Here is a 13,687-nt window from a genome sequence, read left to right on the forward strand (position 1 = left end):
GTGATATTCGATTTGTTGAAGGGTATGGACGACCCCATGTGTGACTATATTCAATATTGTGCCGTAGTGAGTTCGTGGGTTTATTGCAGTTTGCACCTCCGTAACTGAGGCATTTGATTCGACGATATGGAAACTCGGTCTTGCTCAGCCTCAAAAGATTCGGGGCCCAGCGGCATCAGGAGGTCTGCCCAAAGCGCCTTCACGATGAACACAAGGTCCCTGCGTTGAGCAGTCGGAAATCTCGTGTGGGCTGTGTTTGTCGGGCAGGGAAATGCCCACGGGAAGACAAACAACGAGGACTTTCGCTGGCATGGCCACGCTGTCGTCACGGGTTATTATCTTGAACAAAACGGGCTGATAGGGGCTCAAAACTAGGTGCTAATTCGTTCCCCTCCTGCATTTGTGTATTGATTACTTGTCTATGGTTTTTGCGTAGGGGCCCCAAACCCAGAAACCGGAGATGAGAAGAAGTTGGGTAACGCGGGCAAAGGGGGGGAAACGCTGTCCGCACCGACGCCTTCACATGCTGTAAGTCACGGGTTCTCTCTAGACCATGGGTAGAAACGCAAACGAACGCCGAGAGAGGGGATGAGGCACATAGAGTGTTGCCAAGGGCTAATTAGGACATTTTACGTACGATAAAGACGCGCCAGAAATCAACCGGAAAAGGCCGATAACTTACTGAAAGCCGACGTCCCACTCTCAATTCTGGACAGTGCCAACATACATCGCTCGCTTTATATTGCTTCTGAGAAGCATCTTGGCCGGTAACGCAGGACCATCGTGGCCCTGATGTTGTTTACTCTGCGCCAGCTGTAGGACCCAAGTAGGAAAGCCGTTCGATGGCTAGGTACCTAGAAAGTAGAAATCGATTCGGGTTTCGGTCATTGAAATGCCGCTATACCAACCATCTTATCTGGCCCGACATCATAAAGTCTTGTGTGAGCCGTGACAACAAGCGTATGGGACGTCGGCGCCTTGGCTTTGAGAGAGACCGAGGTCTCAGACCGTTTGAACCACCACGAGCCCATCGTTGATAAAGCAAACGCAGACAGTTATTACACCTTCGCGTCCAATATGTTTTGCTGACACAGAACCCTACTTGGCGTCATCCTCTTCATTTCTACAAATCTCCAAAAACCTCCGAAGTAGTCCCCCGCTCAACCTGTCGGCAACTCCGCGCGGTAACAACCCGCCCGATCTTCTCACCTCCGCAGTTGCCAAGACCCCTTATATTGACCACTCCCTCGCCCAGAAGCCCGACTCGGCCCCGGCCACGGCGCCAATGCCCCCCCTCTCTCTCTTCGCAACCCAAAGGTGTATCCCGGCCGAATAACCGCGTTTCCGAAAGGTAATCGCCGTGCAGCCGACGATAACCCAGTAACCCACAACGTAGATTACTCTGATCTACTGCCTTCCCAACACGGCCGATTCAATGCCTCTCCCATGCAACTTCTGTGCAGCGGAACCGTCCGAGTGGCTCCCCTGGGTTGTTCCGTGGTAATCTAACCCGAATTACCCGTGCCCCAGATTCGCGTAGCACTTTAACCTTTTAGTTTAAAATCTTTTTTATCCCGATGCATGCCAAGACTGAAGTGCCGGCATTGCGGTGGTTGGTGGAACAGAAGGTTGAGTTTAATCCGAGTATGCGAAGAGAATGATGAAAGAAGCACAGGAATAAAAATAAAGAGGAGTTGGCTGTGGGTAGCAGGGGTTGGTTAATTAGGAGGAGGCAGGTGATGGGTCCAAGGAGGGTTGCGTCTTACAGAGAGGCAGATGGCGCGGGAGACGGGGCTGCTCTTGGACGAAGATCAAATGGAAGGGATGGGACCGATGGATATTGTAAGGCGGGAGGTATATAAACAGACAGACACCCTAGTCGACCATATTCTCGGGTGTTGTTGACGGATCCAGTCATCTTCATTTCTCCCAGGTTTACTCGGCCTAGAGGTGAAGCCGACGTTGTCTATTCCGAGTTTCCTCTGTCAGCAAGTCAGGAGTGAAGCAAGACAAACAACCAAAATGAAATCCCTCGCGGTCCTCCTGACCAGCGCCCTGGCGCTGGCCAGCTCGGCTCTGGCCGCCGCAGCCGAGATCCCACAGTTCACGCAAGAAGAAATCGACACGGGCGTCGCCATCCGCGAGCTGGGGCGCATCGCCTACGAGAATGCCCTCGCGCGTGTCGAGGCCTCGACTGAGGGCTGCACTAAGGAGAATGTGCGGATTCGTAAGGAGTGGTGCGTTTACACTCTTTTCTCGATCCCCACGACCCAAGGTGTAAGTACGTACGTACTGACAAGAAACTAGGCGTAACATGACCCTAGACGACCGCAAAGGCTACCAGGAGGCAGTTCAGTGTCTGATGCAGCAGCCGGCACGGCACACGGGGCTGGACGGGGTGCGCACGGCGTGGGACGACTACGGCGCGCTGCACTACTACCAGACGCCGTATGTGCACAACTCGGCGACATTTTTGCTCTGGCATCGGCATTATAACTGGGTGCTGGAACAGGATTTGAAGGAGTTGTGCGGGTATACGGGTGGGTTTTCTATCTCTTTCCCTTTTCCTTTGATCCTTGTGTTCGTTATTGGTAGAGATACATGAGCTGCGCTAACAAACCAGGCGTCTTCCCCTACTGGGAATGGGGCCTCGACTGCGGCACCATGGGCACAGTCGACACCTCTCCGGTCTTCGACGGCAGCGAGTACTCGCTCGGTGGCAACGGCGAGTTCATCGAAGGCCATCGCCCCTCCATCGGCGGCGCCAAAGCCGGATCCGGCGGTGGCTGTCTCCTATCCGGGCCCTTCTCCAACTTCACCGTCAACATCGGCCCCGTGGGCTCAGCCGACCCGCTGAAATACAACCCCCGCTGTATCAAGCGTGATTTGAACAACGATATCTGCAGCAAGTGGGCTACGTTGCGGAATACCACGGAGCCGATTTTGAATGCGACGGATATTGCGGTGTTTCAGGCGATTGTGCAGGGGGATGGGCGGTGGCCGGAGGGGAGGACGGTGGGTATGGCGGTGCATGGGGGTGGGCATTTTAGTATTAGTGGTGATCCGGGGAGTGACTTTTACTTTTCGGCGCTGGAGCCGGGGTTTTATTTGCATCATGGAAATATTGACCGGATGCATTTTATTTGGCAGAATCTGGATTGGGAGAACCGGCAGGTAAGTTGCTTCTTAATTTTCTCCATGCTGCGGAAAAGGGGAGAGAAGGAGAGAGCGAGAGATACTGACGAGGACAGACCATTGCGGGCACCAACACCATGTACGACCAGCCTCCTACGCCCGAGGCCGTCCTGGAGGACAACATGGGCTTCGAGCCTCTTAACCGGAATGTGACGATCGGCCAGACCATGGACACGGTCGGCGGCACTCCGTTGTGTTATGTGTATGAGCCGTGGTAAGCAAGGAGTGGGGATGGGAAGGGGAGCAGGGTGGGCCAAAGAGTGTGATTTGGGAAGACATGGCGAGGGGGTTGGATGGTGTCGGGATTGGGATGAGAAGGTTGTACTCGGAGTACCCAGGGAAACGTGTTAACAAGTTGAGGGTGGTGAACCTGATCACCCCCTTCTATCTAGATTATGAGACCCTTGAGCTGCTGGAGGTATTCGCCTTTCATCAAGCATTGCGGCATTACACAGCTCCGGAATGAAGGGGAAATCATCAGAAAGTACAACCTGGATTTACAAAGTACCCTTCTCGCTCGCTGTCTTCATTCACGGTTCACCCTTGACACTCCACCCCCTGTTGGGAGCCTTTTGGAAGGTGCTTACACATTTGAAATACCTAGCCGACCGCGCTAAGGGGCATCTCCTTGCTACTCTGCCAGTTCAACCTCCTGGATAGTCCCAAGCCACAACCCTCCTCTCCTAAATCCGCTGTGACCATGAGATACAACGTGAGGAGTACCACTTTCCACTTTCCATATTCAACTTGGACAATTCCAAGGTCTGAACTCGGTTCCCCGTCGCCAGAGTCACGGGATAGGACGGGAAATTATGTCCATTCGGAGGTATCTCATTCGGAAAATGGGAGCCCAGTAGTATATGTCACGATCATGTTAGTTCTGCTTTTCAGTTTCCATATCTCCAGTGTCTCACCTCGGTCCCGAACGCAGCGAGTGCAGTCTAGTGTACACTACTGGGTTCATCGTCAGCGATGGATTCGGATTCGGGTGTCTCACAAATACGCATTCGCCCCTTTCTGTTACGCTACGGTCGAAGTCATCATTGACTACCTCGTGTACACGAGGGGATCCCCTGCGGGTGAAAGGCCCAGACTGTCGACGTCGAAAAGCTTGTTTGTCAAGGGGGGGGTTTCGCGACCGCCGAGAAAATCCCGAGTGCCTGGACGAGCAATCCACTTTCGGCTCTCCACTCCGGGGTTGACCAATCAAATTGGGGGAGGACACGTTCGACGGAACAAAAGGAGAAGGTTTGCTATTTTTGGGCGCGTGGTCAGTTTTCACTTTCACGACCATCAGTCCTTAACAGGTTCAACACAGGAACTTTTGCAGGAAAAAAATGGAAGGAGACAGCCGGGAATAGCCACGGGGAAAGGCATTTCAGCAGCCAATCTCGGGAAATGCTTGCTGGCGCGGCTGCAAAGATCTTGTGTTAGGCACGGATCACGGTGCTGGGCTGTCAGAGGCTAGACCGGGCTAGCCGGCGCGGTCATCCCTGTCGCGTCCGGAGATTGCCACAGCCCCACGATGGTCGAGAGTTTCTTGTTTGGAGTTGAAGGATTTAAAGACTGGAGCTGGCCCCTTTTAGTTTTTCTTTTTGGTGTTTGTCCTTCTGTTGTCATTCAATCTTGGTTTGTTGTCATTCGTTCCAACATTCAGTCGTCCTTCGCTTGAAATACATTCGCTTGTTTAATAACCGTCAAATCTCAACACGCCCAACAACTCAACCTCTCAAACAATCTCACCCAACATCATCACCACCACCACCCTCAAAATGCGTGCCTCCACTATCGCAACCCTCGCCACCCTCCTGGCCACAACCACCGCCAGCCCCAACCCCAACGGCTGGTCCACCACCAAAACCGCCCCCGACAGCCCCACCAAACTCGACGACTGCGGCTGCGGCCCCATCTACAAAACCATGGTCAAATGCCAAACCCTCCCCATGACCCCCGATGGCAAAGCCATCCACGACTGCGTGTGCGTGCCCAACCCCGACGGCTGGTACGGCTACCTCGACAGCTGCCGCGACTGTCTCTCGCAGGGCGCCGGCAGCGACTTCTTCAACAACTACGCTATGATGATCACCCAGCTGTTGGTGTCGTGCACGCAGGCTGGTGGGAATGTGTGGAGCACGGGGGATAGTATTTGCGCGACGAATGCGTACACCGAGGATTGTGTGTCGCTTGGCACGGATGGGAGGGCGAGCTGGGCGAGTATTGATTCGACGAGGAGTGACTCCGGGAATGCGACGTATGTGTTGGATATTAAGGGGTCTGGGTCTGGGTCGGGGTCCGGGTCGGGGTCGTCCACCAAGTCCTCGTCGGCTGGGGAGCCGAAGACGAGCAGTGCTAGCAAGGGTGCTGCTTCTTCGTCGTCGTCGGTCTCCTCGGGGGCGGCGTCTAAGACGACCGGTGCTGTGACCACTGGGACGGCGACGGGGGCTGAGACGACGGGGACTGGGTCGGCTACGCAGGGCTCGCAAGGCACGCAGACGACTACGGGGCCGGCTAGCGCGACGACTTCGCCGTCGGCGGGTTCGCGTGTGCAGGCTGGGATCGTGGGGCTTGTGTTGGCTGTTGGGGCGGTTGTGTTGATGTAATGGATTTCTGAATCAATTTAAAGGAGGAAGCATCGATATCCGATTTAGTTACATGGTAATTACTGGAAAATAATACTACGAGAGAGTGTTTCGCGGGTGATCAATCTAGATCCTCCAGGTGACCTAAACCATCCATCGGACTTGAAGAACTACACAATAATGAACAGCAAGGAGGGCCGTCAATGTTAAATGCAGCACTTTGGATTGGTCATGAGAATGGACACGTTGTTGACATGGCCCTCGTCGTTGCATGTGTGATAGGAAACTCTCATCTTTTGAGAAGCTCGAAGTGACCCGCTTTGATATCAACAAAGCAGATACAGTGCCCCAAAATGGAGTTGTAGAAAGGCATGCCAAAAGAAAATGAAGAGCAAACAGTATTGGGGCTTGGTCGCTTCTAGTTTCTGACTTGGTTGGGGGCAGATCAGGAGTGATGGTCGATTTGAAACACCGGACTATGCCCGGACGAGACACAGACACGGAAAACGTTCATCGCAAGTATAGAAATCAAGGCTTTTCATACTGGTAATAGTATATAGTTTTGCTTTGAACAATTTTCGCGCCTCCGTCTTGTGGCCATGGCACATCCAAGAGCCGCGGCCCTAAACCATATACAAATTTGTGCTGAGAAGGTTAGGAAATAGTGCCGGCTTCCCTGGGGTAATTACGTACATCTGAGAAACTATGAGACGTTGACGATGGGGAGATCTGGGCTGAGGAAGCGTGCGAGTGTAACTTAGGTTAGGTCCCAATGTTTCGGTGATTCGGGGACTTGGACAAAGAGGCTCACATACTCATAGTCCTCATGGCCTATCTCAACAAGGCGAAGTCACCTTGTCCGGAGCCCGGAGAGGTGGCCGGGTGTGCCAGGCCGTAGTAGAAATTCGGGCGAATCAAGTAAGCGCCTGATTGGAGTGGAATTCGCCGGTTCCGTGAGATATGCTACTATACAACAGTCACGAATAATGTGTCTCCCAAAGGATATCGAGGCCTGAGAGGTGTACCGCGTTTCATTGTGGTGTAGGTGGATTAAAAAGGTGCACCTCGGGAAGCCCGCGGACTCACTGGGAGTTGAAGCTCCGTACTCGCTTCCCCATCTGACCGGCTTCACGTCTGGGAGTTCAGAAGTGAGGCGGACGGGACTAGATTCTTCTGTCAATTCCGGTATCCGCCGAGAACTCGGAAATTACAATCGTGATCGAATAACCGGCACGGCAGTCCTATCTGCCCTTGTGTCGGCCTTGGGCCGCTGCCCGGATTGTGATGAGCAGACATAGCCACCCGAGCCACCCTTTCTCATCGGGAAGGATTCTGGAAAGCTTCTATGGGGAGGCTGTCCGACACCCGCGCCAACCGCGCCATGATCATCTCGGGGCATTGTAGGGGAGGAAGTGCTGATCTGTCCCAGGCAGTGACGTCACTTGGTCCTGAAGGAGCAGAATGGCAGCGCCAGAGCCAATTCCAACAGACAAATTTTGGCTTCCCGAGTTGAGCGATTGCAATTCCAAGTCGCGACGGAAAAGTCCCCAAGAGCCGCACGGGAATTGACGGAATCGTGTTGGGCTCGCGTACATTTCGATGAAACCCCGAGAGCCGAGATGGGCCAGGCGACGATGTTGTGCAACTAGAATCCGCCCTAGTGGTGAGAAATCGCGTGTCATAGTTTCCGGACAGGGAAGGTGAGCGGGGACCAGCGTGCCAGGCACAAGTTCTATGCTTCCTAACTAATAAGTAGCTCAACCTGATTTTGAGATGCCCAAGGAGCAATACGGGATACGGCGCCCGTGGACGCACAGCCCCCCTAAGGTGATAGCGAGCCGATCAAGTGATGTGCCGCCGAGCGCCACTCTGAGCAATTAATTATCGACCACAAGATTTCGGGAGAAGTCGTTCAAAATTGATGCGGCGCGTGGAACTTCGCCCCGGGTCTGCCTGGGAAAATGCCCGTTGTTCGCCGCCGTCCGGATCCTTTAGGGGTCGCAAAAGAAGAGACGAAGCCGAAGAATATGTTTGGGAGCCAGTGAAACCTCCGCTCTGTTCTCTTCGAAATTCCCATGTTTGAGCCTTGGAACATGGGTGTGCATGGCTTGGGGAAACAGACTCTGGGGAGTGTGGGAGCTTCGGCCAATGACAGCCCGATGTGCCGCAGCAAACTCCCTGTCAAAGCCGGGCGTTCTGCTCCACAGTACCCTTGCAGCCCTGCACCCCAGTGCCCCGCTCACTGCAACGCCGCTGCCGAACAGGCGGACAGCAACCACCTCTTTGGATGTTTTGCTGGCTCCCACGTTGTCAAAAACAACATAAAACAGAGACGACTGCCCGTCGCATTTCCCATCTCGTCATTGTCTCTGCATCATCACGTCTTTCCAAAACACAGGTCCACACCAAACAAACACAACCATCCATTCCCAAGTCAATACCCACCCACATCAAGATGGATAGCCACCACTCCGACGACGACCGGGGCTCCTCGAGCAAGGCGCCGCTGAACCCGGCCACCAACGGCGGCTTCAAGCCCCAGCAGAAGATGCGGGTGGAGCGCCCCAAGCCGGAGGACCTGCAGCGGAGCTACGCCAGCGTGGTGGACGAGGTGCACTTCCCCGGCTGGTACGGTGCCATGGTCAACTGCCTGGGCGAGGTCATCGGCACGATGGGTGCTATTCCTTGCTGCATCTGCTGCCCGAACCCATTCAAGAAGGTCAACCAGGGCAATGTTGGGCTGGTCACCAAGTTTGGCCGCTTCTACAAGGCTGTTGATCCGGGCTTGGTCAAGATCAACCCGCTCAGCGAGCACCTCACGTCGGTTGATGTGAAGATCCAGATTGTCGAGGGTAAGCTAGCGGTTACTCTCTTTGCCTGACTACTACACAAGAACAGAAAAAGCTAACAATTACCAGTCGGCCAACAGACATGCATGACCAAGGACAACGTAACCCTTAACCTCACCAGCGTCATCTATTACCACATCGTGTCCCCCCACAAAGCCGCCTTCGGCATCTCCAACATCCGCCAAGCCCTCATCGAGCGCACCCAGACCACCCTCCGGCACGTGGTCGGCGCGCGCGTGCTGCAAGACGTGATCGAGCGGCGCGAGGAAGTGGCCCAGAGCATCGGCGAGATCATCGAGGACGTGGCCGCGGGCTGGGGCGTGCAGGTGGAGAGCATGCTGATCAAGGACATCATCTTCAGCCAGGAGCTCCAGGAGTCGCTGTCGATGGCGGCGCAGAGCACGCGTATCGGCGAAAGCAAGGTCATCGCGGCCAAGGCCGAGGTCGAGGCTGCCAAGCTGATGCGCCAGGCCGCTGATATCCTGTCGTCTGCCCCCGCCATGCAGATCCGCTACCTCGAGGCTATGCAGGCTATGGCTAAGACCGCCAACAGCAAGGTCATCTTCCTGCCTGCTACCAACCAGACCATGCCTAGCCAGGCTGCGTTCAACGCTGCTATGGAGAATGTCGATGGCGTCGGCGCCTCGGGCTCGAATGATGGTGCCCATGACTACGGCTCGGGTAATCAGGGCTTTCAGCAGGCGATGAATGCCCGGGTGATTGAGAACATCTAAGATGTCCTCGGCTCATCGACAACTCTGAGGCACGCATTTCCTACTGGTATGGGGGATTGATACGACGCAACAATGCTTCAGTAATGATATATCTAAACACCACAAACACAACATGTCGGAATACCCAGGGATGAATAAGGCGGAAGAAGGGTATTTGGTGGTGGGAGAGTGGGCCTTATTGTCTGTCTCATGTCTGCTTTTGATAGTATTTCCTTGTTTTGTTCGAATGATACCACCTTCATTTTGCTATTCAAACATGTTCACATGGTTGTGCAGTCGTGATCAACAATAACGTGTGTGCTGTAGTGATTGAGAAACAACATGCTGTGGTCATGATCGTGTTGTTTTTGTCAATCGTGATCTTGTCGTTGCACCTTGTTAAATAATGAAGTATCGTTGCACGACCAAGAAGTGCAGTGCCGTGTCAGGTTTATCTCAGTGTTGTGGTTGCCGACCAAACAATAAACAACACCAAAACTCAAACCACAAAAAGCTCACCACCAGACCCCCGCGGAAGGTCAAGTGGCTACGAAAACCCATCCCACCAGGGGATAGTTTTACAAGGGAAGGAAGCAAGGAAAGCAAGCAAGCTAAGGAAAGGAAAGGAAGGAAAGCAAACGCAAGGAAATAGCAAGTGATAAAGAGCGAGAGAAGAGAAAGCGAAAGGAAAATTTAGCAACCGAGATGCAACTCGAACTGCTGGCGTTCCGAGAATTTGTGCTGCAAAGTGTACCCGACCAGCGGGGGCTCTGCCCAAACCAAACTGGAGAAACTTGCACTGCAAGACTTTTTCGCAGGTTGGCTTGGGCAGAGCTGGAAGTGCTGTGCGCGATGGGGGGTTATATAGTGCGTGCTTGCCTGTGTGTAGTGCGTGCTGTGAAGAGGAGGGAAGGGGAGGGAAGGGGGGACAGTGCGAAGAGGAAACAAAAGGGGGGGTCACGTGTTGGGGGGGATGGGTGTTCGCGATGGTGAACTTGATGTGTGCTTTGGTATGGATTGATGGGGTGAGGTGGATGATGGGTGTCACGTCGCGGGTATGGTGAGGAGTATCTCAGGGTATCTATTATTAACAACCTTTATACACTACATAGCCCATAGCTTAGACAAGCGTCTATGTTTAGTCGTCAAAGCCTTCAAAATCACCACCACCTCCTCCTGAACCATCCCCCGTTCCCGCCTCTGCATTCCTCTTCCGCACCTCAGCAATCATCTCCTCCAAAGTCTTCTGCTCCGCCTTCTCCTTCTCCGTCATCTGCCCCAACCTCTGCGCCTCCCTCTTCCGCCTCTTCTTCTCCCTTCTCGCCAGCTTCACATCCTCCTGCTCCTGTTTCCCGCTCCATGCCTCATTCTTCTTCCTCTTCAGTCCCTCCGCCGTAGCGGCCGCATCACCACCATTCGCCCGCGACGCCTCCCGCGCCGCCTTCTCCTTCTTCCAGTGCTCCAGCTCGACCTGTCGCTTTTTCTCACGGGCTTTGTCTCGGAACGGGATAGCTTCTATGTCGATCTCAAGACCGAGAGATCGGTCTAACCCCCGGACTTCAGGCATCTTGGGCAGTTCGAGCAGGCCGTACCCCTTGGCGAGGTCGGTCCAGTCGAGGTCGGATACCCGGAAGATGGACGTGGCCTGGTGCTCGATGTAGCTGCGCGCCCAGCTGACAAAGGCGCGCTGCGCGAGCTGGTAAATCTCGCGGTCGGCTTGGGCCTGGGCGCGGATCTGGGACGCCGCGCGATCGGCTTCGGCGTCGGTTGGTGAGACAGGTGGTTTGGCGAGCGGGGTGATGGGGGTTTGGCGGACGTCGAGGAGCTGTACGTAGCCTTCCTCGCGGCCCGGTTGGAGCAGGACGACGGCAAGGCCGCGGCGGCCGGCGCGTCCGGCGCGTCCGCAGCGATGGATAAAGACTTTGGTGTCGGTGGGTGGGTCGTGTTGGACGACGAGGTCGACTTGGGGGATGTCGAGGCCGCGGGCGGCGATGTCGGTGGTGAGGAGGACGGTGGGGGACGTGGCGTTGACGAAGCGCTCGAAGTTCTTTTCGCGGACTTGGGGTTCGAGTTTGCCGTGGAGGGAGACGATGTTAAAGCCCTGGGGGAGGACGCCGTGGAGAACGCGTGCAAAGTACTTGACGGCGAAGCAGGTGGAGAAGAAGACGATGGATCGAGAGGGGCGGGGGTCGAGCTTTTCGAGGAGTTGGCATAACGCGGGGATTTTATGGCTGGCTGGTGTTACGAGGTAGGACATTTGTAAGGACATGGGTGTTTTGCGCTCCTGGATCACGCCCCCGTCCTTCAAGCTCTTCACCCGCACGGTGATCTTGTGAGGGTACAGCAGCCCCACGGTGATCAGCCGTTCTACTGCTTCGCTTAGCGATGCGCTGAACAACCCCGTACGTCGTTGTTTTGGAAGATATCCCAGAATCCGCGTGAGCTCTTGGGAGAACCCGAGGTCGAGCAGGCGGTCGGCCTCGTCCATGACGAGGACCTCGAAAGAGGACGACGGCGCCTTGACATACGGACTCGACAGCAGCTCGGAAAGACGGCCGGGGGTGCCGATAAGGAGGTTGGGTGATAGGCGCAAGAACGCGCTGAGGTCTTCGGCGGCTTTCGTCGTGCCGCCGACGAGGAGTTGGGGGACTATCACGGGCTCTGTCGTGGCCGGTCGCTTCTCGTCGCTCTTCGCGTGGGAGAGGAGTTCGGAAGATGGGCCGTGGAACTGAATGAATGATACAAGCACATTGTAAATTTGGGATGCGAGCTCTCGTGTAGGTGAAATGATGATGCCCTGAACGTGGTGTCTCTTCGCTGGTTCTTCGGATCGGAGGAGCCTCTGTCACATTCAGTCAGCAGCTGGCGGCTTCAATTAATTATCACCCAAAGTAGACAGATGCACACCTCAACCACCGGGATCAGATAAGCAAGCGTCTTTCCGCTCCCCGTCACGGCCTCTACGACGACATCCTTGTTCCCTCGGAAGATCTCGAGACACGACTTTTGTACCGGCGTAGGCTGCTCGAAGCCCATGGAAGAAAGGTAATCGAGGACCCACGGCGCAAGGCTAGGCGCCAGGGTTTCCCACGATCGGGGCGCCTTCTTGGCGCGGGGTTGTGACGGCGCCATTGTCTGGCATTTGTGTTCTACAATCAATTCTCAATGTCCAAGTGGGATGTTTGCGACGGCAGAAAAAAGAGTCGGGATTCGCTTATCTTATCAGCTGTGCAAGGGTCTTGATTGTGCACTGTCAACCCGAGTTATCCTTCAACTTTTAAATCTTCTTCGAGATTTAACGGGATCGCAAACCCTTTTTCAAGTGTCAAAATTTGACATTCTATTTGAGAACCTCAAATAAACTGAGTCTTTTGAATCTGTTTTGTAAGACTTGATTCATATGGGAGTTGTCTCAACTACTAGCCCACGCAGCAGTTCGCGACTCAACCACGGTACATGCACAGTACCTACGAACTCGCAGGTGACACCAATCTTGATCGACATTTATGCTCGACGTGGCCAAAGTGAGACAGCAACTGCGCAGTTTCAAGCTGAAAGTATCTCCCTAGTGTACGAAGTAGGACGATGGAAACAAGCAAGCGGCGACCTCAAGGCTAAGTTGATGGGGCGCCTTCGTTCAATTTTTGGGTGGAGCACCACAACTTGGGCCGTGAAGATCGGCAAGTCGGGATGTTGTTCGCTCCGACGGCGAGCAAATCTCAGCAACTGGCCCGCGCACCGACCGGAGGAACTTTTCGGCGTGGATTAACCAGCGCCCGGGGGTTATTGCTGCCCGGCCGTAATTACGGCCAAGCTGACGAGATATTCGTCGCATTGCACGCGAAACATTCATGGTTGGGATGAACTGTTGGTAAAAGTATCCAAAAAGTGGTGGTTCAGCTCTGCATTGTCGCTGCATTCGGTGCCCGTGTGATAATTATCCGTTAAGGGTAAGGTGCGGGCAAATCGCTTTGGTCGCGTGTTCTGATCCGCTCGAAATTTGCGTCATTGCTGCTTTCAGACGTCAAGTGGCCTCGACGAAAATGCAAACCCACCCGGAGAAATGACTATGATATGTTCAAACTCTTGCTCAATCAACTTTACAATTTTGGATACTCCTCATTTCCGCGACTAAAACTCAAAGAACAGACATTTCACAGCCTTTTTCAAGGTTTTAAGCCCTATCTCTGCCCTAGGCTCCCTCGACTTCGTGTCACATGCAGGTTGACAGGGGCTGACACCTCGAGTGAGACCGGAGCAAGTGGTTGGCCGCCCGCTGCAGCCGAAATTTCTTCGCACTGGAACATCCTACCGCAAGCCCGACCTATCCGCCCGCGCCCGCAACGCCTCC

General features: G+C 54.5%; 4 protein-coding genes across 4 annotated transcripts; 3 read left to right on the forward strand and 1 right to left on the reverse strand.

The window, feature by feature from the left end:
• Positions 1-2,022: 2,022 nt before the first annotated feature.
• C8A04DRAFT_14635 (uncharacterized protein) lies at positions 2,023-3,413 on the forward strand (the record flags this gene model as incomplete). Its single annotated transcript, XM_062778175.1, has 4 exons — positions 2,023-2,237; positions 2,308-2,540; positions 2,624-3,174; positions 3,252-3,413. The coding sequence occupies 4 exons, from the start codon at positions 2,023-2,025 to the stop codon at positions 3,411-3,413; spliced, it is 1,161 nt and encodes a 386-aa protein (XP_062634153.1).
• A 1,554-nt stretch (positions 3,414-4,967) lies between these two features.
• C8A04DRAFT_31654 (uncharacterized protein) lies at positions 4,968-5,795 on the forward strand (the record flags this gene model as incomplete). Its single annotated transcript, XM_062781824.1, has 1 exon — positions 4,968-5,795. The coding sequence occupies one exon, from the start codon at positions 4,968-4,970 to the stop codon at positions 5,793-5,795; it is 828 nt and encodes a 275-aa protein (XP_062634154.1).
• Positions 5,796-8,229: 2,434 nt separating this feature from the next.
• Positions 8,230-9,357, forward strand: C8A04DRAFT_14634 (stomatin-like protein; the record flags this gene model as incomplete). The annotated part of the gene is made up of 2 exons (XM_062778174.1): positions 8,230-8,626; positions 8,693-9,357. 2 exons carry the CDS (start codon positions 8,230-8,232, stop codon positions 9,355-9,357), a joined length of 1,062 nt encoding a protein of 353 aa, XP_062634155.1.
• Positions 9,358-10,474: 1,117 nt separating this feature from the next.
• On the reverse strand, positions 10,475-12,468 carry C8A04DRAFT_39609 (uncharacterized protein; the record flags this gene model as incomplete). The annotated part of the gene is made up of 2 exons (XM_062784651.1): positions 10,475-12,178; positions 12,244-12,468. 2 exons carry the CDS (start codon positions 12,466-12,468, stop codon positions 10,475-10,477), a joined length of 1,929 nt encoding a protein of 642 aa, XP_062634156.1.
• Positions 12,469-13,687: the final 1,219 nt, after the last annotated feature.

This window comes from Dichotomopilus funicola (genome assembly GCF_033296635.1).
Source record: "Dichotomopilus funicola strain CBS 141.50 unplaced genomic scaffold C8A04scaffold_70, whole genome shotgun sequence".
Taxonomy (NCBI): Eukaryota; Fungi; Ascomycota; class Sordariomycetes; order Sordariales; family Chaetomiaceae; genus Dichotomopilus; species Dichotomopilus funicola.